Here is a 26,711-nt window from a genome sequence, read left to right as displayed (position 1 = left end):
CCCAAGGGAAATTCAGTTGTGGCAAGTCCGATACGTTTTTTACCGGCATAAGTGCATTTTTTTAATTATCATTTAATTTGTGACATTATCTTCTATATACACATTACCTTGCATAGTATTTGTAGCTGTCGTGTGAATGTTGCGCTTATGTCTTATGGTATCTTTCTCTCGTCTCTTGATTTTCTGAAGGTTAGGACCGGAGTCTGTAACCTGATGACACAGTATGAGAGTAGGGCCCTAGAGAACAGGGTGACATTTGTGACAAACACCAAGCAAAATGTGTATTTTTGGACATCACTCACGCAATGACAAAACAATATTGCCACGATTTTGATTCAGTAAATACAATGCAGTGTTTAAAATGTTTATTCTCGTACATGTTTGCAATGACACATTTACGACAGTAAACCAGTATGTATATATTCCTGCTCACACCAGTCGACTTGCTTCACCTTTTCACTGGTTTTCAAAAAGAGCTGTTATGTTGAAGCAGCGTATTACAATTTCAGCGTTGTCATGCGAGCCGCTTACATTTCTATTTGTGACACAGCATACACACAAGTTTAATAACGTATAAATTCTGAGTATGAGCCATGTATTTTTGTCTTTCCACTAAACCAACAAACCTGCCTTGCTCCAAATTAAAAAGTGCTCATGTTACTTCTACTTTGCAGAGAAGGAAAACCTCAACACTGAGAAGGCACTGGAATTTTAGTTAGGCCTGAAAAATATTTTTGGGGACTGTCAAAGTAGGACTGGTGAAGAGTCATACACCCACCCTGAAACATCTTAACACAGACGTCCGGTACAAGACCACATAACTACTGAGCACAGCACAAACATTTAAAATACACGGACAGTGAAAATCATTGCAAGCACAGGACCCAGAAACACTATATCAAACCGGCCAAAACATGTACTTTATTTTCTTTAACTTTTGTTCAGACATCTACTAAATCAGTGTCTCACACCCCACTTATCTGTTACTATGTCCCACCTGCACCCCCTAAAAACACATTTGTCCCAGTAGAGAACAATCAGAAACAGTAAAAATAGAAATGAACCCCTATTCCTGTAACAACTTCAGGAAGCCTGCTAAAATCACCTTTTCTTTAGACATCTAAAATGATTTCACACAACATGGGAGATTTTAAAACAAAAGTTAGTGCATTTCATTCCACAACACCACTACCTGCTCGTAGTTTAGCCATTAAATGGATGTAAAAATAAAAATCACAACAGGCGCAGTGATTACATAGATAACATGTTACTGCACTGCTAGCACCCAGGCAATGCACTGAATTCTCAAATCAGATATTGTATACTCAACTATTACATCAAAACATTTTAGGGGAACAAAAAAAAAAAAAGGTACATTACATTTAAAAAAAGTCAAACTGCAGAACTCTCAAAACATTTCATCTAAATGTGCTCACTAATACAGATCAGAAAGAGAAAAAAATAAAAAAAATAAAAAAAAATAAAAAAAAAAAATCGCAACAGTCATCTACACAAACCAGACTAAAGACTAGCCTGCTAGGTGCAAAATCGGTACAAGAACATTCAGACCACTTATGAAAAGTGGTCTTCTCTCAAACAGGCCTACATTCACCAAGCCATGACTGGCCAATCCTGTTTCAGCAACATTTGATCTCCACTTCCCACACAGATTTGAGCAAGTTCCCAAAATTGTATTTTTTGCTTGCTCGACTTTGGTCCAGATGTTCAATCCATTCATACACAAAAGGCTGAATTAAGAGTTTGTAAGAGCATAGAGAGAACAGATATTAAGATTGATGCCCCCACATCTAGTCAACTCTAACATTTATATTTAAGACATCACTAAAGCAGGGGTTCTTAAACTTTTTCAGCCTGGGACCCAAATTAGATTGTGTTTTTCTGGGACCCACACTCATGAAAAGATGCACCCTTTTGGGGGCCCTAAGCATAATTTGGTTAGGTGAGAATGCCCCCCCCCCCCTCCTGACAGCAGAGAGAAATAATTTAGTTTTTAAGTTACATTTCCTAAATTCTACACCTTTTGCCATGGGGCAGAAAGAATTTTTGTATAAAACATACTGCCATGGAATGGAGAGGAATCTGTGCAGTGTTATAGCCAATTTCCTGCTAGACTAATTCTACACATTGTGCAATGACTTATGCCATGATAACATGAGATCCAAGTGAGAGTGATTAACAAACTCAGTGCCCTGCATGCCTGGTGGGTTTCGCCGTGCTAATACAAGTTTAGAAAGCCGGCTAGACTAATTTACCAATCTAAAAAGTGTTTGTTGACATGGCTAAGAGTGACTGACAAGGGGAAAACTGCTTATGCACAACCAAATGTCTAAATTGTACCTTTTGTAATCTACTATTCTAACTCTAAACAGTAACTTGAGACCACCCGAGTTCCTAAGATGTTTTACAAAATAAAATACAAATAAGTGACATGTCGCGACCCACCATTAACATGTGAACGACAAATGCTCTAAAGTTTCCTTTTAGCAATCAATAGACATGTACAGAATTCAAACAATTGGATATGCATTAAAATATTCAACTCTAAGAACCAAAAAGTGAAATAACCATCTAAAAATGGCCATCTAATCCTGGCGCAATCAGCGATCGACGTCATCAGCACTCTACCCAAACATCTCCAGAAAACTTGTTTTGGGACCGAGGCACCATTTCATTTTAACTTAAGGAAAAGCGTTCCTCATACGCTAGGAGCGTGTTTTCTGGACTCAAATGCTAGCCAGCTAGCTAATATTTAGAAAAACAATGTTTGGCTAGTGTCGTTAACCCGTTTGCAATCCCCTTGGCTGTTGCTACCAAGCAACGCTATCAGTTGTGTTGTCATACTTTACCTATACCATAGGTAATATAGCGCGGGAAAAGGGCATGAACCAGACATTTAACATGTAGATGCATGACGCGTAGGGAAATCCATGATTAGGACTATGATCAGAATACTAAAACAGAATGAACTATTAAGTCTAGACACGGCCTTAAGAGAACATGAGAATTGAGTGTTCACTTGCGTCAGAATTCAGGCCCATTTTTGCCATTTTAAATGAGCAAGTTGGAATACATCGAATGCCGGAGACCAGTTTCATGCTTGGGAAACCATTGCACTAAATCTGCCATTACTACTCTGAAATACCATCTAGCCTACTCTACATGATACAACCAACCAAAATGCTTGATAGCCTCCCCGGAACATGTTGCACAGATATGGTAATAGAGCATATTGAACTGACCAGATATCTGGGGTGGAAGGGTTTCTACTTGATTTTCAAGGTATATATCAATGCTGAACCTGCATTTGACCACGTAGGTTGGGGAATACAATTGTAAAGATTAATACAGCTTCTATGCAAGCCAAAAAATATATATCATTCTTAAATGGCTATGTACAACACTGTAGAATTCATGAAACGCCAGCCAGTTACATACACCATTAGTGTCTAGGATGCGAGTGTCTCAATAACTGAACACCTAAACTAAGGGAAGACTACTCCCTCTATGAGCCTTTACCCATGACATACACAGCCAAACATTTAACCATCTGTATGGAAGAGAGTAAATGAAGATAAAAAATATAACAATTCAGTTACATCAGTCTCACTATACAAACACCTCAAATTTGCACTGCTCAAGTATTCATGCACTATTATTGTAAAGTTTTCAATGCTGTACTTATGCAAGGGTGTACCAAAATCTTCCGTCAACCATGAAAAGAAATGCATCAATTTTAATTCACATGTCCGCACTGGTTAAAAAAAATATATTCCAGACTAAAAGCAGACACGTCTAAGACGGTTTCTTCACCTAAATGAATGTGCAGCTTGACTTGACAGGCTTCCCAACTCTCAGAATAGTTCAAAACAACTCCTGAACCATGTGGCCATCGTCTGCTTCCAACCGTCATAAAAGCAAACTTCCACACAGTTAATGAATAATACCTTACTAACCCCTCCCTCAAATTCATTTTTTATAACGAAGTAGTATCAAAGCAAAGTTGTCATATGGGTGGATATCCACATCTTTTGCTTTGTTGCATATAAACTAGATTTGCTAACAGTTCAACTGTTGTTTCTTATTTTGCAACTACTGGTATTTTTGAGATACAAGGCTTTACTTACCATACATTTGTCCCCCCTCCCTCAAACCCCACTTTCACATAAAAATAAAATTCATAGATTTAGCGGAGGGCCCATTCTTCAAGCTAACCAAGGTGAGGCCACATGTCAGCATCTCACTGTTCTTTCAAACAAGTCTTTCAGTTTATGTTTTGTGACTCATGTTCACCCCCACTTAAAATGATTACCGCTTTCAGTGTTTCCCCAAACAAAGGTCAGTGTGTGTCCGACTGAGCTCCAGGAGGGTCTTCTAGATTCGGAACGCACATGTTCTTTCATCCAATAATATATATTCATATATTTCTGTCTTTACATATATAGATCTGTTTGTTTTCCTGTTAGTCTGTTGGTTGTGGTTTAAACTACTTCGGCGACCGGGGTGGAATGTTCTGTTCCTTCCCACTCCGTCTAGCCCAGCCGTGGGGGGAGATCCGTCGTCTCATGGAGGCACCCCGCTGCTGATCCCGGTACTTTAGGCCCATCCCTCCGGATCGGGCAGGGCCGTTACCCCCACGGTATGAGCCCAGGGGGTCACGAAGGGGCCGGCCTTCTCCAGACCCCTCAGGTTTCTCTGGCCTATCACCATTGCTGCTGCTGGAGGCTGCAGGCTCGTCAGCCTTGTTGACACGAAGCTCCTGCAGGGGTTGGCTGGCAGAGGTGATGGGAGGGTTGGGGGAGGTGCTTGGGGCTGGGAGCTGGGTGGCTGGCCGCTTGCACATCTCAGCATAGCTCAGCTTCCTTGGCTCCTGGTTGGATGATGAAATACAGACAGGAAACAGAATAGGGGGAGGAGATAAAGAATAGGTAGAACAGCTTTTCATTTACCTCTTTTTAACTGACATTATATCCAATACATTATCTATCCAGTGAAATCAGCCAGGTAGTGAGTGAAGTCTTACCGGTGCAGTAGTGGGGGAAGCGGGGACTGGTGTTGTCGTGGAGATGGACTGACTGCTGGTGGGGATAGGGGTGGGTTTGGTAGCAGCGGCGGGCTGTGATGGGGTTGGCAAAGAAGAGGGTGGTGTGGGGGTTGGAGCAGCCTCCCTTTGGACATGAGGCTCAGGCTTCTCCACCGGGTGAGCAACACTGCACAGACAGAAAAGATTTCTATGAAGGTTTTTTTCCAACATTTAAATATCTTAAATCCCTACAGCACATCTTTGTGACCGTTAACCAGAGTTAGACTATACCTTGGAACTGGGGGCTCCACAACTAGAGGGGTGGGGAGTTTGAGGGCTGGCATGACAGGACTGGGCACGCTCACAGTTTCCTCCTGGGTACTAACAGGAGGGGCCACAGCCTCCTTATTCACCTCAGGCTGGACATGAGATGGGACAGTTGACTTGGAGGAAGAAAAAAACATGGCATTTGGTTGAGACCACAAAAAGGGTGATTACATTTTAGTAATTTAGGTGACGCGCTTATACAGAGCGACTTATAGGAGCACATTAGGGTTCAAATCAAATTCTATTTGTCACATGCACCGATTACAACAGGTGTAGACCTTAATGAAATTCTTAGTTACAAGCCCTTAACCAACAATACAGTTAAGAAAAAAAATAACAAATAAAGAGCAGCAGTAAAATAACAGTAGCAAGACTATACACAGGGGTACCGGTTGGTACAGAGGCAATGTGCGGGGGCACAGGTTAGTTGAGGTAATATGTACATGTAGCTAGAGTTAGAGAGACTACGCATAGATAACAGAGTACCAGCAGCGTAAAAGGGGGGGCAATGCAAATAGTCTGGGTAGCCATTTGATTAGATGTTCAGAAGCCTTTTGGACCTAGACTTGGCCCTCTGGTACCGGATAAGTGCCTTGCTCAAGAGCACAGACAGCTTCACCTAGTCGGCTCAAGATTAAAACCAGCAACCTTTCGGTTACTGGCCCAACGCTCTTAACCACTAGGCTATCTGCCGGATGTAAGAGTTGGGGATAAGTGGCCTGAACAGGAAAAACAATTATAACCAGTTTGTAAGCCTACTTGTTTGTGTCAAGAAGAAAAAAAACTAAGTGCAACAGCGTTAAAGTTTCTCCTTACTTTGTCACTGGTCACCACCTTAACACCCCGCACCACGTCAGACATGCGCGTCTCCAGCACGGGCTCTTCTCCCTGCATGCTGACCGCACACCCAGGCAACGGAGGGAAGTTGGAGGTTGCCAAGTCAAACTTGGGCTGTGGAACCTTAACCTCACTCAGAGGGATGGGCCTCTGTAAACCCACACACAAGAAAGATGTTTTTAGCTTCAATCCAACTGCGCTTGGGGTCAGATAGGGTGTAGAATACACGTGACAGAAGTGGAAATTATGAAAAACGTAACTGACCATGAGCCGCTCGTCCTCTCTCCTTCTGCGCATCCCTCGGTAGCTGCCTCTCCTACAAACATTATCACCAAGATGAGCATAAGAAGCCAAAGAGTAAAAGGCATTGTTGCTGTTCTGAGAAGGCTTTGTATGGCCAAAAAAATACATGTTTGAACCCTCAGATCTCATAATCTTACAGCTCATCGGGTCAAGTGTATTGACTAGTGACTTTGGGGGGATAGAAGAAAGTTTGAGCGAAAGAAAGGGAGGAGAGTGAAACCCAAAAGCCTTCATCCTACAACTTGGAAGCACCTCTATGCGCATTGATTTGTCATCATAGGGTCAAAGCCATCTGGTAAAGCCCAATTGTGATATAATGGCATTTCATGTATGAGCAGGTTGTGGGTGTGTCCGTGCGTTGTCTGTGGAGACTGACCTGCCTCTGCCAGCAATGCCCAGGTCTCCGTTAGACATCCCCTCTGAAGCGAGTGGGAGGTCGTCCCTGAGGCAGTAAGAGGTGAGAGCAGGGCCAGGTTCAGGGGTGCTAACCAGGGGAGCCCCAGTCATGCGGGGCGGCTGAGGGCTGGAGGGGCCAGACAGGCCATCCACCAGGGGGGGTACGGGGGTCACAGATGGAGGTAGGGTTTCGTCACATGGCTGGGGCTGGCTCTTCACATGGTTCCTGAGGAAGGAAATCAGTCAGTCATAACTGGATCTCATTCTCACCAGGCATAACTGCTAGCTATCATTCAGTCTAAAGATACAATAACTTGATCACAAAACAGCTAGAGCTGTTCCAGTAAGATTCATGCAGATATGGAGAGGAAAAGGACATTAAACATTAAGACGGTGAATATTGTAACTATGCTACTGTATAGAATACTAAGGGAAGGGTTTTCGTTTGCTAAGCACAGGCTGATGGTAATGAACTTTCTGCAGCTTGTAGTCAAAGTGCAAACTTGAATTTAATCCCTGAGCTCTCGGTTTCATATACCGTCATTTGTGAGTTACGCTAGCTTTCTCAAATATCAGTTGAGGGTTGCCACAGTTCAAGGACACCGCACTATAGCATTAAAATGGATAGTTTCAAGTTGCATTATCTAGCTTGCTAACGTATATGTTTTAGAATGAGAATGGATGAAACGGAGGTGGGGGGGAGCATCAACTGATAACGTGATTGATATCTGTTTATACCTGAAGGCATTGATTACATTCTTTCTGGAATAGAGGGGGACACTGTGGGACAGGGGGAAGTAAAAGGCAACAAGTTATTCATGACAGCAGACCCCAAAAAACTACTAACAAATATAATTTGTCTTATTTTGTTCAGGAACATAAATATGAATCATATATGTACTAAATCACATTGTCTGCTCAATTACAACCACCCCAGTGCTAGTCAAACCTGGCTTAAAAAAAAAAAAAAAAAAAAAATGTATACAGAATGTCAGAACGCATCTAATTTTGTAAGGCTGTGGAGGAATTCAAATGGTCCACTTTTGATGGCCAAACACCTGTTTGAACCCTCAGATCTCATAATCTTAACGCTCATCGGGTCAAGTGTAGAGACTAGTGACTTTGGGGCGTAAGAGAGAGTTGGTAAGAAAAGTAGGAGGGAGGGAGGAGAAAGAAACCCAAAAGCCTTCATCTCACAGCTTGAAGCACCTCTATGCGCATCAATTTGTCATCATTGGGTCAAAGCCAATTGATAAAGGATCAAGTGGAAGACGGATGGGGGTTCTCGCCCTGAGAGAAAACACCTACCGGTTGCTGTTGAAGGGCGATCGTCCGAGGCCCAGGGGACTGGTGCCAGTCTTGTAGTTTCCAGGGGTGCTGAAGCCATTCACAAAGCCACTGTTGGGGAACGGGGCCTGGATGAAAGAGGGAAGAAATCATGGGTGGCAATTTTGTTCACTCAGGTGTCAGTGTAGCCAGTCAATGACAAAGGTTAATCACCTCAGTTATGACACAGCTCTTACAGGAACAGCTGATCCTGACAGTGCTACATTACTAAATGTCATGACCACTCGGACCCCAGATTGCAAGGTTAAGGGTGTGTGTGTGTGTGTTACAGCAAACGCATGGTATATTCATACCAGTCTGAGCAAGACATGTTGAGGATGACGTTCACCACGCGTGTTCCTAAATCACCTATCCAGACCCTCAGATATCATAATCTTACCGCTCACTGGGGTCAGCTGTGGAGATGTACCACTTTGGGGGGGGGGGGGGGTAAGAGAAAGTAAAAGGATTTGGGGGCATAGATGAACCCAGAGTGGCTCGTCTCCCAGCCTGAAACCCCTCTATGCACTTTGACCTGTCATCACTGGGTCACATGTTATTTTAAGAAAGGAGCCATTTGCTGAAAACTGGACTCAATTTGATCTTTGTTCAGAACTGAGTAGCTACAGGTAAACCAACACCATTGTTCCCATGATAAGCAACCACCACACTCTCCATTAGATGATCTGGATGGGCTGGTCATCCTAGGAATGAACACAACTCATAACCAAGTGTAAACCAATATAAGTTAGTCACTTTACCCCTATGTACAAATTACCTCAGTACCCCCTGTAAATAGGCTCGTTATTATTATGTAATTCTATTGTGTTACTTTTTACATTAGGAAATATTTTCTTAACTCCATTATTGGTTAAGAACTCGTAAGTAAGCATTTCCCTGTAAGGTCTACTACACCTGTTGTATTCGGCACATGGGACAAATAAAATTTGATTTGAACAGGGAACCTCAATCATCTGGGCCTTACCAGTGGGGTCTCAAAATAAGGGGCAGGCGATGTGTTCCAGGTGGGGGGCACCAGGGGGTAGAGAGGGTACTGCTGCTGGGGGCTGAACACCGGCTGCATGTAGAGGTGTGTAGAGGTGTACTGGGACTGAGACTGGCCCTGCTGGCTGTACACACTGGAGTCCAGTGCGCTACGGTAGCCATTCTTTGCAAAGAATGTGTTGATGGCCTTGATACGAGCCTGGACAGAGGAAAAGAGAGCGAGACAGACAGGTGGGGCAGGGAGATGTGTGTGTAGAGGAATGCAAAGAGGGTGGGAATGGAGTACAAATACATGACATGTAAGTACAACATGCAGTCCATTGAATAAACAAATTCAAGATTAAAATAGGCTTCACATGATTGTCCCAACTCTGCCATTTACAGAGAGAAGGAAATGGAGGCTGTGTTCCTCGTTCCCCTCAGAACTCAATCTCACAGTCATTAGGTCAGTCACACTGCTGACAGGGGGAGGAATAGGTGTAGAGGGGGATGAATAAAACATTTTTTTTTAAAAGGGAGAAAATGTCAGAGAGGAGACGAAAGATTTAGAGAGCCGAAGAGGAGTCCTCCAGTCACAGTGCTCCTGGGTCCTTGCAAGCACAATAATGATCAACACTGTGGGCTTCGCTTTTGCCGAAGTTTCATGCATTAAGCTACTTGATCTACATTTTTTACATTTTAGTCATAGCTCTTATCCAGAGCGACTTACAGTAGTGACTGCATACATTTAATTTCATGCATTTTTTGTACTGGCCCCCCCCCGTAGAAATCGAACCCACAACCCTGGCGTTGCATACACCATGCTGGCATTGCAAACACAATGCTCTACCAACTGAGCCACAGGGAAGGCTAGCGCACCAAATCAAATTAAAGTTTAAGGTCAATTAATGACTTTGAAATTCACATTGTCAGTCGCTCTTAAATTAAGTAGGATCAAAAATAACTACTGCTAAAGAGTGGTTGAATGAAATGTGGACAATGTCATAACTTCTTGAATGTGGGAGATGGAATTCAGACTAATAGAACAGAGGGAGAGAGAAATGGCTTGCAGTCTGGCTGGCCTCGCCTTCCTTATCGGATCCTTATGCAGGCACAAACTCAAGGTGACCTTGCTGTAGTGTAGCCACAAGCTCCTAGCAATGAGACAGCAACACCCTCTAGAACTCACTGACGTGACCTCATAAAAGCTGACTGCAGAACAGTGAGGGAGGTACAGCACTGCACTACCCCAACTCCTATCAGCTGATATCAGAGCTGTACAGTTGACTTACGTTACGCATTGCCTCCCCTTGACTAAATGAAATCTGATCAAAGAAAAGCATGTCTTACGTGAGAAAAGAAACGTAAAAATGTACTAACCATGATGGGTTTTCCCTGAAATGTTTTCACTTCTTCCCTTAGATATCTGTGGGCCTGAGGAATGAGAATAAATAAAAGTACATTTACATTTGAGTAATTTAGCAGACGCTCTTATCTAATGAGTGCATACATTTTCTCCCCACAAATCGCAAAAAAACAATGAACTTTGAATGAGGACTTGGAATTTGCAAGTCATTTTCACTGACTACGGATAGGTGTGAATAGGGCTGGGAATGGACAGGGACATCAAGATACTTGGGTGTCAATACGCTATGTATCAATTCTATATGCACTGTGATTCTATATTGCGATTTGACCTTCCAAACATTTCTCACTATGGTCTGCTGCAGGGAGACAAGCGAGAGCATGAGAATTTGTTTTGATCACTCATAGAAATAAAGTGCTTAAAAGATAGGGTGAAAACCACCAGTGTTTCAGCACAGGTAGTGCTGACAAGTGTGATAGAAAATTACACATTTACCTGATTTGTTTGATATTAATAGTTAGCAATTAATACTTAACAAATAGGATATTTCTGTCCTGTTAGTGCCCGTTTTTACAGTCTCCACTCTAGTTCCCTGCAGCTAATCTAGGTGTATGGTCACTAGATATGGCTTGAGCTGACAAATGAGTTAAAGACTGCATTACATAGACAAGATGTGGTGGGTGTATCCAAGAGATAGCCAGGAGGAGTTTAGAACAATTCCTCATTGTCTCTAAATTGTTCTTGCATCTGGGAAACTAAGCCAGGGTGGGGTTAAGACAACAACCCACGTGCAGATAACAGAATGAACAGAATGAACCCAGAGTGGCTTATAATGCTCCTTGGTCTGCATGGGGGGGCGGGGGGGTGAACCAACCATGACTGAGCATTGATACGTCAGATATAAATTCAGCCCAAAAAAACATCCTCTCACTGTCAACTGCATTTATTTTCAGCAAACTTAACATTTGTATGAACATAAGATTCAGACATGTGACTAACAAATTGAATAATGTGTCGCTGAATAAAGGGGGGGGGGGGGTCAAAAGTAACAGTCAGTATCTGGTGTGCTGCATTAAGTACTGCAGTGCATCGCCTCATGGACTGAACCAGATTTGCCAGTTCTTTGCTGTGAGATGTTACCCCCACTCTTCCACCAAGGCACCTGCAAGTTGCCGGACATTTCTGGAGGGGAAAATGGCCCTAGCCCTCACCCTCCGATACAACAGGTCCCAGACGTGCTCAATGGGATTGAGATCCGGGCTCGTCGCTGGCAGAACACTGACATTCCTGTCTTGCAGGAAAATCAGCCATACTGCTCGTTCTGTGCGTGGTGGTATTGTCATGCTGGAGGGTCATGTCAGGATGAGCCTGCAGGAAAGGTAGCACATAAGGGAGGAGGATGTCTTCCCTGTAACGCTGCATTGAGATTGCCAGCAATGACAAGCGCAGTCCGATGTGGTGACACACCACTCCAGACCATGACGGACCCTCCACCTCAAAAAAATAAAAAATAATTTCGACCCCGCTCCAGAGTACAGGCCTCGGTGTAACGCTGATTCCTTCGACGATAAACGCAAATCCGACCATCACCCCTGGTGAGACAAAACCACAACTCGTCAGTGAAGAGCACTTTTTGCCAGTCCTGTCTTGTCCAGTGACGGTGGGTTTGTGCCCATATGCGACGTTGTTGCCGTTGAGGACCTGCCTAACAGGCCTACAAGCCCCCAGTCCAGCCTCTCAGCCTATTGCGAACAGTCTGAGCACTGATGGAGGTATTGTGCGTTCCTGGTGTAACTCGGGCAGTTGTAGCCATCCTGTACCTGTCCCGCCGGTGTGTTCTGATGTACTGATCCTGTGCAGGTATTACACGTGGTCTGCCACTGCGAGGGTGATCAGCTGTCCGTCCTGTCTTAGGCGTCTCACAGTATGGATATTGCCATTTATTGCCCTGGCCACATCTGCAGTCGTCATGCCTCCTTGCAGCATGCCTAAGTCACATTCACGCAGATGAGCAGGGACCCTGGACATCTTTCTTTTGGTGTTTTTCCAGAGTCAGTAGAAAGGCCTCTTTAGTGTCCTAAGTTTTCCTAACTGTGACCTTTATTGCCTACCGTCTGTAAGCTGTTAGTGTCTTAACAACCGTTCCACAGGTGCATGTTCATTAATTGTTTATGGTTCATTGAACAGAACAAGCAATGGAAAGTGTTTAACCTGTTGGGGCTAGGGCGCAGTATTTGCACGGCCGGATAAAAAACGTACCCGATTTAAACAGGTTACTACTCTTGCCCAGAAACGAGAATATGCATATAATTAGTAGATTTGGATAGAAAACTCCAACGTTTCTAAAACTTTTTGAATGGTGTCTGTGAGTATAACAGAACTCATATGGCAGGCCAAAACCTGAGAAGATTCCATACGGGAAGTGCCCTGTCTGACAATTTGTTGTCCTTCTGTTGCATCTCTATCGAAAATACAGCATCTGTGCTGTAACATGACATTTTCTAAGGCATCCTTTGGGTCTCTAAAGCCGCCAGAAAGTGGAATGGGGTGTCTGCTGTCTCCGGGCAAAGAACAGCAGCGGAATTTGTAAGTGGTCAGCCTGGGGACAGTGAGACAGATGTGCGTTCATGAGACTACTCAATTTTTTTCTTTCAGCCTTTGAATGAATACAACATTGGCCGGTTGGAATATTATCGCTATTTTACGAGAAAAATCGCATAAAAATTGATTTTAAACAGCGTTTGACATGCTTCGAAGTACGGTAATGGAATATTTTGTCACGAAATGCGCGTCACCCTTCGGATAGTGACCTGAACGCACGAACAAAACGGAGCTATTTGAATATAACTATGGATTATTTGGAACCAAAACAACATTTGTTGTTGAAGTAGAAGTCCTGGGAGTGCATTCTCACAAAGAACAGCAAAGGTAATCCAATTTTTCTAATAGTAATTCTGAGTTTAGTGAGCCCCAAACTTGGTGGGTGTCAAAATAGCTAGCCGTGATGGCCGAGCTTTGTACTCAAAATATCGCAAAATGTGCTATCGCCGAAAAGCCATTTTAAAATCGGACACCGCGATTGCATACAGAACTACTTTATCTATAATTCTTAAAATAATTATGTTTTTGTGAACGTTTATCGTGAGTAATTTAGTAAATTCACCGGAAGTTTGTGGTGGGTATGCTAGTTCTGGACATCACATGCTAATGTAAAAAGCTGGCTTTTGATATAAATATGAACTTGATTGAACAAAACATGCATGTATTGTATAACATAATGTCCTAGGAGTGTCATCTGATGAAGATCATCAAAGGTCAGTGCTGCATTTAGCTGTGGTTTTGGTTTCTGTGACATATGCTTGCTTTGAAAATGGCTGTGTGATTATTTTTGGCAGGGTACTCTCCTGACATAATCTAATGTTTTGCTTTCGCTGTGAACACCTTTTTGAAATCAGACAATGTGGTTATATTAACGAGAGTCTTGTCTTTAAAATGGTGTAAAATAGTCAGAAGTTTGAAAAATTGAAGTTACAGCATTTTTTAGGTATTTGTATTTCGCGCCATGCGATTCCACTGGCTGTTGACTAGGGTGGGACGCAAACGTCCCCCCTAGCCGATAGATAGATAGATAGATAGATAGGAGAGTACTCTGCATTTGTGTAAAGGTTGGGAGGGGGGGGGCTTGTCGACCAGCCTCATTATTGCAGTAATTAACATATTAAATAAAGATGATTGTTTGAAGAAATGACCAAATCTCTCAGTTCTGAATTTCCACGACACTAGCTAACACTACCTAGCAACAACGATACTGGAGTCAAAGTATCGATATGATCCACAAAACTATTGGGATACGCAACTATCGATTTTCCCTATCACTAGTTAAGAATGTGAAACACTACCTGCTGTGCATCAGTGTCCGACCGGAAAGTGATGTACCAGTTGTTGTTGGCCGCAAATTCAACACTAAGCACTTCGGGGCAGTTTTCATTCTTAAAGAGGGTCTCCACTTCCTGAAGGAAAAGGAAATAGAGGGTTTACAGTTCCACAACAAAATAACCATATTTGTCACATGTAATGAGCTAATGTCTACACAAAGGAAAATTGTAAAAACATTAATTCTCCCATTTGGTTACCTCCACCGGTGTGGTCTCGGGCACCTCCCTCAGAATGATGATGCAGCGCTTGTGGTTGGGCCGAACCCTTTTCCCACTCTCGTCAACTTGTACCATGGGCGAGGCTGAAACCACACACATCAACCAGGGGTCTCATTAACGCAGGATTTTACATTTTTCAAGCCGGAAAGGAAAAGTCAAACGCAGAAAAATGAAATACAGTTAGGGTTCACGCCAAATCATGAATGTAAAGGGACTCATTTCGCACTTCATACAGCTGCAATGGAGTTGCACTTCTCCACCCGGATGAAATATCTTTGCTCTCATCATTGGATCACCAGCACTCTGATGTGAAGGCTATTTTTCTCCGGGAGTTTCTCTTAGGTAGCCAGTTAAAATGCAAGATTAATATTTTGCTTGAAATTAGGAAATGTAGCTGGATGCATTCTATGAAAGCCATGCATCATCTTTGCAAAAAACCTTGCCTTTCCATTCTAAGACAATTTGGCAGCAGACTTCTGAAAGCTAATGCGACCCCTGAACAACGTGTCAACAGAAACATCATCCACTAAGATTAACTAGAGCATTTTCCAATAATGACACTGAGGACTATTTTCTCTCCTTTGAGTGAGTTTGCTCCTGAAGCCAGGTTCATGGCATTCTATCATTTGATTTACACAACATGCCTACCACTTTGAAGATGCAAAATATTTGTTTGTTTAACAAGAAGAAAAAAAAACTTGAGCGTGCACAACTATTCACCCCCCCAAGTCAATACTTTGAAGAGCCACCTTTTGCAGCAAATACAGTTGCAAGTCTCTTGGGGTATTTCTCTATAAGCTTGGCACATCTAGCCACTGGAATTTTTGCCCATTCTTCAAGGCAAAAATGCTCCAGCTCCTTCAAGTTGGATGGGTTCTGCTGGTGTACAGCAACCTTAAGTCATATCACATATTCTCAATTGAATTGAGGTCTGGGCTTTGACTAGGCCATTCCAAGACATTTAAATGTTTCCCCTTAATAAACCACTCAATTGTTGCCTTAGCAGTATGCTTAGGGTCATTGTCCTGCTGGAAGGTGAACCTCTGTCCCAGTCTCAAATCTCTGGAAGACAAACAGGTTTCCCGGTATTTAGCGTCATCCATCATTCCTTCAATTCTGACCAGTTTCCTAGTGCCAATGAAAAACACCCCCTCAGCATGATGCTGCCACCACCATGATTCACTATGGGGATGGTATTCTCAGGGGGATGAGAAATGTTGGGTTTACCCTAGACATTGTTTTCCTTGATGGACAAAATCCTCAATTTAATTCTCATCTAACCAGATTACCTTCTTCCATATGTTTGGGGAGTCTCCCACATGCCTTTTGGCAAACACCAAACGTGTTTGCTTATTTTTCTCTTTAAGCAATGGCTTTTTTCTGTCCACTCTTCCATAAAGCTCTGTGGAGTGAACGGCTTAAAGTGGTCCTATGGACAGATACGCCAATCTCCGCTGTGGAGCTTTGCAGGTACTTCAGGGTTATCTTTTGTCTCTGTTGCCCCTCTGATGAATGCCCTTCTTGCCTGGTCCGTGAGTTTTGGTGGACGGCCCTCTCTTGGCAGGTTTGTTGTGGTGCCATATTCTTTCCATTTAAAAAAAAGTGGATTTAAATGGTGCTCTGTGGGATGGCCAAAGTTGCAGATATTTTTTTATAACCCAACCCTGATCTGTACTTCTCCACAACTTTGTCCCTGACCTGTTTGGAGAGCTCCTTCGTCTTCATGGTACCGCTTGCTTTGTGGTGTTGCAGACTCTGGGGCTTTTCAGAACAGGTGTGTGTGTGAGATATGTATATACACACACACAGAGATTGTGACACTTATATAAAGTCCACCTGTATGCAATCTAACTAATGTGACTTCTGAAGGTAATTGGTTGCACCAGATCTTATTTAGGGGCTTTATAGCAAAGTAGGTGAATACATATGCACACACCACTTCTCCATTTTTAATTTTACTTCCCCAATTTGGACTATTTTGTGTATGTCCATTACATGAAATCAAACTAAAAAGCCATTTAAAATTACAGGTTGTAATGCAACAAAATAGGAAAAACACCAAGGGGGATGAATACTTTTGCAAGGCACTGTACTACCTTGTTGTTTTAAGTTTGACTACCACAATTGGCATTATCATCCCTGTAAACAATTATAAAATTCATCTACTGGTGGCGTTACAGCCATTACATTGTTACTTCTACCACAAATCTCGTTCCCAGCCGTGTATCAACATCTGGTAAGAGCCTTTACAACTTGAATGCTAAGTGTTCTTAGGCTGGCTAAAAATCCTGCAATCTGAGCTTGTTTCAGACCATTCTTGTAGCAGGCTACAGCTATAAGTCTATCCAGACAGGCCATTTCATCAGTTCTCCCCACTCCCACAGGGTTAAAGACGTGGGTTTGTACCTCGTAGCACCTCCAGAATCAGGTCCATGTCAGTGGTGAGGACCTTGACACCCTCCATGCTGGCGATGGTCCAGATGGGGACAAACTGGTCACTGTCCATCTGGGACATCAGGTACAAGTCCTTGGACAGATTCTCTCTGAAGACAGACAGCAACACAGCATGAGAAACCAAAAAGCCATGTCTGTTACAGCCTATGGGACGCAAAGATATCAAAATCACATTCATATGTCCGTGTTTCTTTTCCTTGTTCCCCTCAGATCTCATAATCTCACGGTCATTAGGTCAGTCACACTGTGCTGACAGAGCTAGGGGGAGAAAGAGGAAGAGGTGTAGAAGGAGTAGGAAAGGTAGAGAGTGAATAGATTGAGAGATATGAGGATAGCCCTCCAGTCACAGCGCTCCTGGGTCCTTCCAAGCGCGATGCTGATCATCACCGGGGGTACAAATCCAAGGTCTACTCAATACACTACCACACCATGTAGAATTTCTTAGTTCAATGAGAGACATTTCAATTCTGACTGTATTTAAGTTAACAACCATCTGAAATAGGCTCTCAAAAGCAGTTACTCACCTGGAGAAGCAGAACTCCAGCTGTTTCTTCAGAGACTCTCTCATGCTCACCTCTGAGAGGGGCTGCTTTTCCTCCACTGCACAAACAATTTCAGATCAAAATTAATGTTTGACTCTAGGCTGCAATGCTACAAGTACCAGCCCTTCTGCATAGGAAAAGTTTGCCAAAGCCTTACATCTCGGATCATTACTATTGGCAATTGTTATGACATTAATTGATTTAACACTCAATGACAATACTGGGTGAAAGGCAAAACTGAGAAACGTAATGCATCCAATTCCCTTCAACACCAGATCAGAGCATGGCATCTCAAAAGCATCTGACCAAAGGACTGCTACTGACCTGCTGACCCAGTCACAGGGTCATAGAGGGGGTACCCCAGCTCAGGGGGGTCCATGCCGTTCACTACACCCTCTGTGGGTGCAGGGGCACTGCTGTCCGAGGAGGGGTCTAAATACCCCGTGCCATACCCCTTAGCCCCAGTAGGAGGGACCTCTGAGTAACCTGGGAGGAAGAGGGGAGAGTCATGTGGTTGATAAGAGTCTGAACAGAGAAAGAGACTGTCAAGGTTGAACCAGGGAGACTATGTAATCCAGACTCATAACAGAGCTTGGTTTTCAGTGCCTCCACAGAGCAGGGTTAGGATCATCTCTGGCCTTGATTAATAGTCCTTCCAAAAAGGGCCATTGAGCCCTCTGAACTCTGCAAATCAAGAGCCGAAAACCACGTACTTAACACTACGTGTACAGAATTTGAGAGAAATCTGTTGAAGCTATTTCTCATCTGGTGACAGATCTATGAAGGCCTGTGTATGCATGTAGTGGTGAAATAAAAACTCCAGGGTGCATTTAAATTGGCCCGCACCCTCAGTGACATCAGCAGAGTTAGGGGTCATCTGGAGCAAGTAGGGGCCCTCTATGCCCTCATCTGGGACTTGGATCTGGGGCGCAGAGATCTCCTGCCAGACTTTGGCATTGGGGTTCAGGCCTGCTCCCTTTGTGGTTACCTGTGGGATGAAATGCACAAACTCCTTAAGGCTGCTGTAGGTGTCCGGCAAAGTCAAAACATCTATTTAGAGCACATACATTCAGATTCCAAAGTTACATCATTTTCAAGACATCCAATGCTCTCTGTCAAACACATTATCATATACCATTAACAAACATAATCAACCATAGGCTACGCAAGTCTATTTGGAGTGATGCATTATGAATGCGTAATTTTCAAATGTTCAATGTTCCACATAAAAACACATTCCAAGGTTTATAGGTAATCATTTTACTATTAGAACAAGGAATGAATTGGAGAAAAAAGAGAAAAAAAATTGTCCAGCTAATGAAAGGACTAAATTTAAAGGAGGCATTATATGTCCTGCCAGCCAGGACTACACAGGTTCTTGTGCTTTAAGATTCAGAAAACAATAGCGACATGTAGCCTACTAGCTACAACTCCATTTCTTAACTTCTTTGGGAACGGGGGGCCGTATTGAGTAGCTTGGATGAATAAGGTGCCCAGAGTAAACTGCCTGCTACTCAGGCCCAGAAGCTAGAATATGCATATAATTAGTAGATTTGGAAAGAAAACTAAAGTTTCCAAAACTGTTAAAATAATGTCTGAGTATAACAGAACTCATATGGCAGGCAAAAACCTGAGAAAAATCCAACCAGGAAGTGGGAAATCTGAGGTTTGTAGTTTAAGTGATTGCCTATCCAATATACAGTGTAAATGGGGTCAGATTGCACTTCCTAAGGCTTCCACTAGATGTCAACAGTCTTTAGAATGTTGTTTCAGGCTTCTACTGTGAAAGGGGAGTGAATAAGAGCCGTTTCAACCAGTGGTCTGGCTGAAAGCCATGAGCAGTTGATCACACGTGGCCGTGAGCCATTCCCTTTCCTTTCTAATGACAAAGGAATTGTCCGGTTGAAATATTGAAGATTTATGATAAAAACATCCTAAAGATTGATTATATACATCGTTTGACATGTTCCTACGAACTATAATGGTAGTTTTTTGACTTTGAGCACCCTTTGTGCATTTGGATTACTGGACTAAAAGCGCAAACAAAAAGGAGGTATAGGACATAAAGATGAACCTTATCGAACAAAACTAACATTTATTGTGGAACTGTGATTCCTGGGAGTGCATTCTGAAGATCAAAAGGAAAATGAATATTTATAACACTATTTCTGACTTTTGTTGCCTCCACAACATGGCGGGTATCTGTATGGCTTGTTTTGGTGGCTGAGCGTTGTACTCCGATTATCACATGGTGGGCTTTCACCGTAAAGCTTTTTTGAAATCTGACACAGCGGTTGCATTAAGGAGAAGTGTATCTATAATCCTATGCATAACACTTGTATCTTTCATCAAAGTTTGAGTATTTCTGTAAATTGATGTGGGTCTCTGCAAAATCACCGGAAGTTTTGTAGGCAAAAGATTACTGAACATAACACGCCAATGTAAACAGATTTTTGGATATAAATATGAACTTTATTGAACAAAACATACATGTATTGTGTAACATTAAGTCCTATGAGTGCCATCTGATGAAGAACAAAGGTTAGTGATTCATTTTCTTTATTTCTGCTTTTTGTGACTCCTCTCTTTGGCTGGAAAATGGCTGTTTTTTTTGTGACTAGGCGCTGACCTAACATAATCATATGGTATGCTTTCGCCATAAAGCCTTTTTGAAATCAGACACTGTGGCTGGATTAACAAGAAGTTCATCTTTAAAATGGTGTAAAATACTTGTATGTTTGAGGAATTTTAAATTAGACTTCTGTTTTGAATTTGGCGCCCTGCAATTTCACTGGCTGTTGTCGAGGTGGGACGCTAGCGTCCCACATATCCCAGAGAAGTTAACAAGTTTTATACTTTGCATGCTCACCAATGATCTAAAGCACAACGTTATTCCCCGATTGCAACTATTGATTAACTAGAATGGATCCCTATACAGACCAAACATTTCCTCCCAATGTTGTACTGACTCGCTAGCTAACCGATTCAATTGATGTAGCCAACTAATCCAAGACGGTCCTCACTTAAATAGAAAGTTAAAAAAATGTACAATGGGTGGAACTCGACAACATAGTACAATTCACATTAGGACAAATACCAAAACTGCAAACAGAGCATGCTACAGTGAAGGAGCTTTCATGAGTACTCAATGGATTTTTCATTGGTTATGGTACTGTTAGACTCCGACCTCTCCACAAGTCACGTCCCGACACACTTCGTCAAAGACGGAAGGGAGACACACCCAACTCGCAGTTTTTTTTCCTGGTTCAATAAACTAAGTAGATCAGACCCAGCTGCTATCGCATTGGTGTCTAGGCGAGTCACTCCCTTAAACCGACCACCCCACCGATGGTAAACGGCGTGAGTGAACTCATTTAGCCACCATCTTTGACTTTGTGCATCACCTCTCATTCGTCTCCAAAGAGTCTCGCAATTGGTCGAAGCGTCGCTTAAATCATAACACTCATTCGACTCTTCCGCTACCTACCCTCTGCCGATAGAACGACCACATATTGACAGGCATACATGCCGCTCCTGCAACATGTATACGCTGGAGGTCGACCGACGATCATTTTTCAACACCGATACGAGGACCCCAAAAAAAATCTGCCAAACTTTTATTTATATATAATGACAACAATACTGAATGAACAGTTATTTTAACTTGATACATAGATTTTATTTATTTAGTCTCAAATAAATAATGAAACATGTTCAATTTGGTTTAAAGAATGCAAAAACAGTGTTGGAGAAGAAAGTAAAAGTGCAATATGTGCCATGTAAAAAAGCTAACGTTTAAGTTCCTTGCTCAGAACTTATAAAAGCTGGTGGTTCAATATTCCCAGTTAAGAAGTTTTAGGTTGTAGTTATTATAGGAATTATGACGCGTCGACTTTCTCTAACCATTTGTATTTCATATACCTTTGACTATTGGATGTTCTTATAAGCACTTTTAGTATTGCCAGCCTAATCTCGGGAGTAGATAGGCTTGAATGTCAAACAGCGCTGTGCATCAAGCATTGCTAAGAGCTTCTGGCGAACGCAGTAAAGTACTGTTTGAATGAATGCGTACGAGCCTGCTGCCTACCACCGCTCAGTCAGACTGCTCTATCAAATCATAGACTTAATATAATAAACACAGAAATACGAGCCTTTGGTCATTAATATGGTCAAATCCGGAAACAAAATGTTTATTCTTTGTGAAATACGGAACCGTTACGTATTTTAATCAAACAGGTGGCAAGTATAAATATTGCTGTTACATTGCACAATGTTATGTATAATTCTGACAAATTAGTTCACAGTTCGCAAAGAGCCAGGCGGCCCAAACTGTTGCATATACCCTGACTCTGCGTGCAATGAAGGCAAGAGAAGTGACAATTTCCCTTGATAATATTGCCTGGTAACATGAATTTCTTTTAGCTAAATATGCAGGGTTAAAAAAAATATACCCCTGTGTATTGATTTTAAGAAAGGCATTCATGTTTATGGTTAGGTACATTTGTGCAACGATTGTGCTTTGTTAAATCATCCCCTGTTTGGCGAAGTTGAAGTAGGCTGTGATTCGATGGTAAATTAACAGGCACCGCATTGATTATATGCAACGCAGGACAAGCTAGTTAACCTAGTAATATCAACCAAGTGTAGTTAACTGGTGACTATGTAAAGATTGTTTTTTTAATAAGATGAGTTTAATGCTAGCTAGCAACTTACCTTCGCTCCTTGCTGCACTCGCGTAACAGGTGCTCAGCCTGCCACACAGTTTCCTTGTGGAATGCAATTGGCGTCCAAAAATGCAGATTACCGATCGTTATGAAAACTTGAAAGGGGCCCTAATTAAATCGACAATGCCAATTAAATCGGTCGACCTCTAGTGTACGCTGCAGATTTATAATTCAAAGAACATAAAATAGCAATCATTGTAGCGCAACCAGGAATAACATAAGTACCTATTTTACAGCATTGGCAGATAACCTCGTCTCAGAGCAAAACTTATTTTACGATACTAAGATCTGTGCCACTCCATTTAGTATGATATGTTAGGTTACATTTAATTTGCCTACCAATTTAATAGAGCTCGCCAGCTTGTAGTCATAAAACCGGGAAATGTTACCTTGTTCATTCACGGGGAAAGAATAGGGTTTGGAATAAATACCAAAAATAAGGTCTGAGGTTCACAGGCTTAGATCTTACACATTTTGTTCTATGAGCTAAACATCATGTTAACTGACTGATATTATTTATTACAAAAATGCTTCAAATTCACAAAAATGTACATTACCTGAGCAAATTCTCATAGAACAAAATGTATAAGATCTCATGAGGCTGTTTACCACAGGCCTTATTTTCGGCATTTAGCCAAAACCCCTACAAAACCATTTGTTTAGCCATTACTATTGCTCTAAAGCGGTAGTGCAATATAATACGTATTGTAGGGCTTACAGTATGTTACGAATTGAAACGCGTACAATGCTTTATGAATTTGCAATACTTATGAAATTAATTCCCATTTGTTGTTGGTAGTGTTAGCTAGGTGGCTAATGTTAGCTAGGTTAGGTTAAAGGGTTAAGTTTAGGGTTGGAAAGTTTGGCTAACTACTATGTCCTTGCAAAGACGCTAAAAAGTAGTAAGTACTTGGAGTTGCAAATTACCTAAAATGCTGAAGTTGTCCATAACACTCCATCAAATTATCGAAATGTATTTATAAAGCCCTTTTGAAAATCAGTCGACGCCACAAAGCGTTAGACAGAAACCCAGTCTAAAACACCAAGCAATGCAGATGTAGAAGCATGGTGGCTAGGAAAGCAACCTTTAGGTTGCTAGACGTTAGCATTATACGCCCACCGAGCTTTAGTTTTTTCCTTAAGTAACCAATCGTCTTATCGAACATAATTTATAACACTAAGCGGGTCAAATAATGTAAGCTAATGTAACATACTAAATGAAGTGTAACAGATTTTAGTAACAATGTTTTGCTCTGAGACCAGGCTGCGGAGGAGGTCAGGAAAGCAAAGACGCCACATAAATAGCATCAGTTAGGTCAGAGGGCATCAAAATATGATTGAGGGAAAGGGTTGAACCAATGATTTATACACCATTGGGTTAAACAGAATCCTGGTCTGAGAAAGTAGGCCAACGTCTGACAGCCACAATTTTTATCCTGTGGAGAGCCAACACAAGTCTTCAGGTCTTAGAAAAGGTTACTCAACACAGGAATGTGGTTCACTGAACGACCTCAATCACCACACCCGCATATGACCCTCTCGCAGAGTGGCGGTACCAATGAGACCAATTGGGTTTTTTAAAACCTGGGTCTCCTGCATGTCACAAGACTTTTAGCTCAGGGAGCCAACAACTCTTTTAGGTCGCAGGCAAAGTTAATCATCACACGAGTGAGGTTCACCGAACCACTTCCATTTTAATATAAGAAAACAATTGGTCCAACTGAAATTGTACTTCCACTGTCAACCTAACCCCTCTGAAAGACAGGGTTTCGAGAGGTGTGGGAGGCTGCCACATGGGGAGTTGTGGTGGGTGAAGTGACATGCTCAAGGGAACAACAGCAGGCAAGTGCATCTAGGATTTGATATTAACAACCCTCTGGTTGCCAGGTTATTTCCGCCACACTTTTCCCGTCCACTACACGACCAGCCTAAGACAAATACAATGAGTAGATTTTTGCAAGCAATTCAGACAATGTGTGACATTGAAAGGGGGATACCTCATCAGTTGTCCAACTGAATGCATTCAACTGAAACTTTTCTTCCGCATTTAACCCAACCCCTCTGAATCAGAGAGGTGCGGGGGCTGCCTTAATCAAAATCCACGGAATCGGCACCTGTTGAACCCCTTTGTTTTGGGTTAGTGATACCCAAGTACTGAAATTGTAATTGTTCTCACTCCTGGTCCATGATATTGTCAAACATACATATTATTATTTTTTTTATTTTTTTACAGAGAAGTAAATATCCCAGTGCCATAGTGAAACAACTTCAACCTACTGGGTTTCTTGGAGTAAGTATTATTACTTGGCCTTAGTTATTTAAACAGCCCAGAGGCATACTGTCAGGAAAAACTTTCTGGCCTTAGGAATAAGCAACGACAGAAGTGGACGATTAGCCTAGGGGCTAACTACTGAATGCATGACTATCAATCTACCTCAATGAGGCTTGGCGAATAGATGTGAAAAGCAAAACAGTATAGGCAATAAAGCTTTACAGGGTAGCGGAACATCTCAGCCTATATACACATATACTGTAATTTACATTATTTTCTACGTACGAGCTTGTTCCTCCTAAGGTTTCTTCCTCCCCAACGCCCAGAGTTTCTTCTGGCCACTTTCTAGTAGGTTTAGGCCTAGTAGGTTTTGTAAACTAAACATGACACCAATCAAGAATCAGTTTCACCTTCCCCCCACGGGTGAGGGTATCGTTGGACCTTCTACCACCACCGAAAATGTACATTAACTAGAGTAACAAGATACTACCGTCATGAAACGATGCAAATTGGAAGAAACCAACCAGTTGCATGTCTAACGTTACTGTTTGCATTAAACATATTGTAAATTAACGTAAGCCAACAGTCGCAAGCTAGCGTTACCCAACTAAGTTAGTTGTACCATCGTCTTTGGCTGTACCTACTGTCTAGGTTGAAGACCTTGCCTACTGCCTCCTACCCAGGCACCACCAACGAGCTAGCATGAATTAGCTAACGTTTGCTAGCCATGTTAGCTAGCAACAATCAACTAAGCTAGCTAATGTACCTAGCTAAGTTAACGTTACATGGGTTAAACCAAAGACGTTACACTCGGTCTTTGGTTACACAACGACGTTACAGTAGCGTTTTATTGGATGAAATGTAGGTACATGGAACGACTAAGCTAAGGCTAACGATACCGCCAGGTGTTTGTTAGCTCGACTAGCTGCAAAACTAGGTACTAGTAACGCGCCTAAGCGAGTTACATCATTGGATCTAACACGTTAAAGTTCAACTAGTCGACCTACTAGGCTTGCTAACGTTAGTTTGTCGACCAAAAAAAACTGTTAGCTAACGTTAGTTACCGTAAAGTGTACTTAGAGGTTACACGCCAGACTGGCAACTAAGAAACACGCGGCAGAACCTGCCAAGGCAAGTGTCAGTCAACCGCAGACTGTTTTATGGAATTGCAGTAATGTTAGCGCAAAATGATGATTTGCTTCAAGTTAATGTCACAAGTACAGTGAAATGTCTTTCTTGCCAGCTCTAAAAATGAACAATGCAATAATCAATGGGGGACAAGTTAGCACAAGGCCCAAACTTACCATTCCGCCTTGATCTTTCGATATTATCTCCCCTTGCTCACGTTCGTCCGATCCCGACTTGACCTCCTTCTGCTGTAGCACCAGACACTGTTCCGAACTCATCCGGACCGCCCCTGACAATCCAATCCCACCCCCACCAGTCCGCCCCACGTGAAAGCAATCACTCGCTGCTCAACTTGCGACGTTTTGTAACGGATTGCAATCAATGGAGCAAATGGCACAATAAAAAGAAAATGGAATAATCAATCGTCTAGTATTTATCGGTTACAAACCACATCGTTCTCATGACGGCATAACGTTACACCTTTCGAAGTTTAGCTAAGCGCCGCTGACAATTCTCCGCGTGTTGAACCAACAGACAACTCGACCTTGTCTCTAGTGGGTCTCATGCTGCTTTCATAACCAAGTGGGATGGTGGTAATGACCAGTTGTAAAGTCGTAAATTCGAGTTAGATGCATTCATGTGTTTTGACTCATTGAAACGTTGATTGACTAATGGCAAACAAACTGTGTCAATCATAAACTATAATTGCATCTATCATGACTGTAAACTAATAGTCACAGTTTCTAAACCCAGAGGTGCTACATTGCGAGACTTCTGCGAACTCTTGCGAAGCAGACCAGGCTCGGGTTTGAGGAGTCTGATAGAAGGGACAAATTCTTCCTTAGTTGTTCATTTTT

General features: G+C 42.3%; 1 protein-coding gene across 2 annotated transcripts; it reads right to left on the bottom strand.

Moving 5' to 3' along the window:
• Positions 1 to 350: 350 nt before the first annotated feature.
• LOC115207901 (la-related protein 4) lies at positions 351 to 26,404 on the bottom strand. 2 transcript variants are annotated; one of them, XM_029775446.1, is made up of 17 exons: positions 26,031 to 26,404; positions 18,577 to 18,718; positions 18,055 to 18,216; positions 17,713 to 17,788; positions 17,141 to 17,277; positions 14,714 to 14,817; positions 14,480 to 14,590; positions 10,595 to 10,648; positions 9,216 to 9,434; positions 8,213 to 8,319; positions 7,643 to 7,684; positions 6,885 to 7,130; positions 6,470 to 6,521; positions 6,185 to 6,355; positions 5,333 to 5,484; positions 5,042 to 5,228; positions 351 to 4,888 (listed from the first exon to the last, which is right to left on the bottom strand). In XM_029775446.1, exons 1-17 carry the CDS (start codon positions 26,130 to 26,132, stop codon positions 4,505 to 4,507), a joined length of 2,448 nt encoding a protein of 815 aa, XP_029631306.1. In that variant the 5' UTR covers positions 26,133 to 26,404; the 3' UTR covers positions 351 to 4,504. The 2 variants fall into 2 exon arrangements, with proteins under 2 accessions (XP_029631306.1, XP_029631307.1); XM_029775447.1 differs by lacking the exon at positions 7,643 to 7,684.
• Between the last annotated feature and the right edge of the window lie 307 nt (positions 26,405 to 26,711).

The sequence above is a fragment of the Salmo trutta genome, chromosome 14 (assembly GCF_901001165.1).
Source record: "Salmo trutta chromosome 14, fSalTru1.1, whole genome shotgun sequence".
Classification (NCBI taxonomy): Eukaryota; Metazoa; Chordata; class Actinopteri; order Salmoniformes; family Salmonidae; genus Salmo; species Salmo trutta.
The sequence above is the reverse complement of the archived record's forward strand: the minus strand, read 5'-3'. Positions and strand labels throughout refer to the sequence as shown.

Excerpts from the sequence above, each read along its gene's own strand:
- LOC115207901 (XM_029775446.1), bottom strand. The coding sequence starts at position 26,132 with ATGAGTTCGGAACAGTGTCTGGTGCTACAGCAGAAGGAGGTCAAGTCG. Across the intron at positions 17,789-18,054 it reads CCCTGTGACTGGGTCAGCAG|TGGAGGAAAAGCAGCCCCTC; the intron begins GTCAGTAGCAGT and ends TTGTTTGTGCAG. Across the intron at positions 7,131-7,642 it reads AATGTAATCAATGCCTTCAG|GAACCATGTGAAGAGCCAGC; the intron begins GTATAAACAGAT and ends TTCCTTCCTCAG.